Source organism: Perognathus longimembris, unplaced genomic scaffold (genome assembly GCF_023159225.1).
Source record: "Perognathus longimembris pacificus isolate PPM17 unplaced genomic scaffold, ASM2315922v1 HiC_scaffold_5849, whole genome shotgun sequence".
Classification (NCBI taxonomy): Eukaryota; Metazoa; Chordata; class Mammalia; order Rodentia; family Heteromyidae; genus Perognathus; species Perognathus longimembris.
This window is the reverse complement of record NW_025961321.1, coordinates 482202-484622: the sequence shown is the minus strand read 5'-3', so window position 1 is coordinate 484622 and position 2421 is coordinate 482202. Positions and strand designations below refer to the sequence as shown.

General features: G+C 44.9%; 1 protein-coding gene across 1 annotated transcript; it reads right to left on the bottom strand.

Annotated features, from left to right (window-relative positions):
• Nucleotides 1-241: 241 nt before the first annotated feature.
• On the bottom strand, nucleotides 242-1248 carry LOC125345531 (translin-associated protein X-like). The gene has a single exon (XM_048337662.1). It carries the CDS (start codon nucleotides 1163-1165, stop codon nucleotides 299-301), a length of 867 nt encoding a protein of 288 aa, XP_048193619.1. The 5' UTR covers nucleotides 1166-1248; the 3' UTR covers nucleotides 242-298.
• Between the last annotated feature and the right edge of the window lie 1173 nt (nucleotides 1249-2421).

Below are 2421 nucleotides of genomic sequence, written 5' to 3'. Positions count from 1 at the left end.
CACACACTGTAAGCTAAAACAGGTCTGACAGAAAGTGCAATCTGAGACATATTGATATAATAGATAAGCAACAAAAGTTAGCAAAAACTTCACAAAGACACAAATGGGTAAACACTTGAGTGCAAACTTTCAGAAACACTAAGAAACGACTCATTTGGGTAATTTTATATACAGTTTGTATACAGCTTAAAACAGTACAACTGAAAACATCTGTATGTAAAAGCCACACCAAAGTCAAACAAAACACCAAGTAACAGTCTTCGAAGCTGTCACAGGAGAATAGCTGGCAGGTATTACCCTAAGACACACCCTCTTCCTGATCTATCATTTCTGTTTTAACTGAAAACACATCTGCCAGCATATGCTTTGGTATCTCTGAGCCCCGGACTTTCAGGGCATAACAAGCATTCTCCACTTTGGCCAGACTCTGTTTCAAGGTGTACAGCTTCTTAGAAACCTCATAAGGACCAGTGTTGCCAATGAATGAGAACCCATCATAAACCTGGCGCAAAAACTGGCTCACTTCAAAGGGCGTGTCGATGTCCCCGTTCCCCACGCTGTTAATGCACATGCGCATCAGCTCTCCCGTCAGGTCGGCCACTCCCAGCAGGTAGTCCACAGGCGTAACTTTCAGGCTCCAAGTGACTGGCTGCTTCATCTGGGCATCTGAGGTGGGAGTTTTGTTTTCTTTCCCACTGTCTTCAGTTGTAAATATCAACTGCTTATTAATTTCTTCCATACTGATTAATGAACGTGTTTTGATGAAGTGTTGAAAAGAGACAGCTTCCACATATTCCTGCAGCCCTGTGGTAATGGCTCGATGGAATTGATGCATGTCTTCTCCTGATAGCTCTTGGGCTACCTGCAGTATTTTTTGTCTGACACCATCCAACTTAATTTCTGATTCAGCCAATATTTCTTCCATATCAGGAGCACTGGTAATCCTATGGAGGAGAAAAATTGTCCTTTTACTTTCAACAGTTATGTCCCGGCTTAGTTTCACAAGTCTCTCATATTTGTCATGCCTTGTATCCAGTTCCAGCTGAAATGATTTGAAGGCCAACACCACCAGGGAGGACGAGTTAACGTCCTTCGCCTCTCGCCTCTGGCTGTGCGGGAAGTTGTCATGCTTCCTCTTCCGGAACCCTCCTTCTTTGCCGCTCATGTCGGCCGCACTTTCCCCCAGGCACACCGAGTCCGAAGAATGCCAGGCGGGCGGAGGGCGGCGTCGGGCAGCGTCGGGCCGACCCACCAGCGAGCTGCCCCGGGAGGCGGGAGGCAGGTGATGCATGCCGGAAGCTGTCCGCGGTGCTCCCTCAGCCTCGCACACTTCCGGCCTCCGGCACACGCCTGCAGCACCGCTCATTTCTGGCGCGGCAGCCGGCGTGCTCCCTGGGTCGCGCCTGCTTCAGCTTCTTGCATGCTGGGATTGCAGACTTGTGCTACCATGGTTGAGTCAGTTATGTGCTTGTTAATGGTGTGTTTCTGGCTTGGTCTAGTTTTCATCCATTTTAACTACTTTTGGCTGATGGTTTGGGTAGTGGAATTGCAACTTATTTTTCTCCTTCAGATTTGTTGTGGCTATTCCAGTCTTGATGAACTTCCAAATGTGTTTCTGGAGCATGGAAGCCCTCTTGGCCATTTATTGGGGTCATGGGGATGCTTTTAGGTGCATTCTTTCTTCAAATCTGTCGGAAAGATTTCATGTGTTTTTTTCACTACACTTTTCTTGTATAGTTTTGTTAAAGTTATCTTTATTCCTCATGGCTCCTTTTATTGTGTCTTTTCTGTTTCTCTTGTTGGTGAAGAGCGACTTCATTTGTCTTTATATATTTTACTCAGCTGTCATTCACTCTCATGGTTTATCTGTAGATACTCTTAAAAATTATGCACTTGTATACATATATATGTACATCTATATATCTATATCTGTTACTCTAAAAATGAGAGGCCTTTTTGCTCTTATTTTTCTTTTGTTGCTGGTCCTAGGGCTTGAGCTCAGGGCCTGGGCACTGTTCTGGAGCTTTTGTGCTGGAGGCTAGCACTCCATCACTTGTGCTACAGCTCCACTTCTGACTTTTTGTGATTAATGGGAAATAAGAGTCTCATGGACATTATTGCCTGGTCTGGCTTTGAACCTCAGATCTCAGCCTCCTGAGGAGCTAGGATTATAGGCATGTGCCACTGGCACCTGGATTCTTCCTTCTGTTTTATTTTTTGTTAGGTCCAAACCAGGACTTGAACTTAGTATCTGATGTGCTTATTGGGTAGCACTCTACAAACTGAGCCAGGCCTCCAGTCCTGAGAGGCCTTTTTAAAAGTCCTATGTCTTATTTTTCCTGTCTTCATGTATTAATATAGACTTTTATTATACCCTTTGGGATTTTTTGTTGTCAGTCACAGAACTTGAACTCAGAGCCT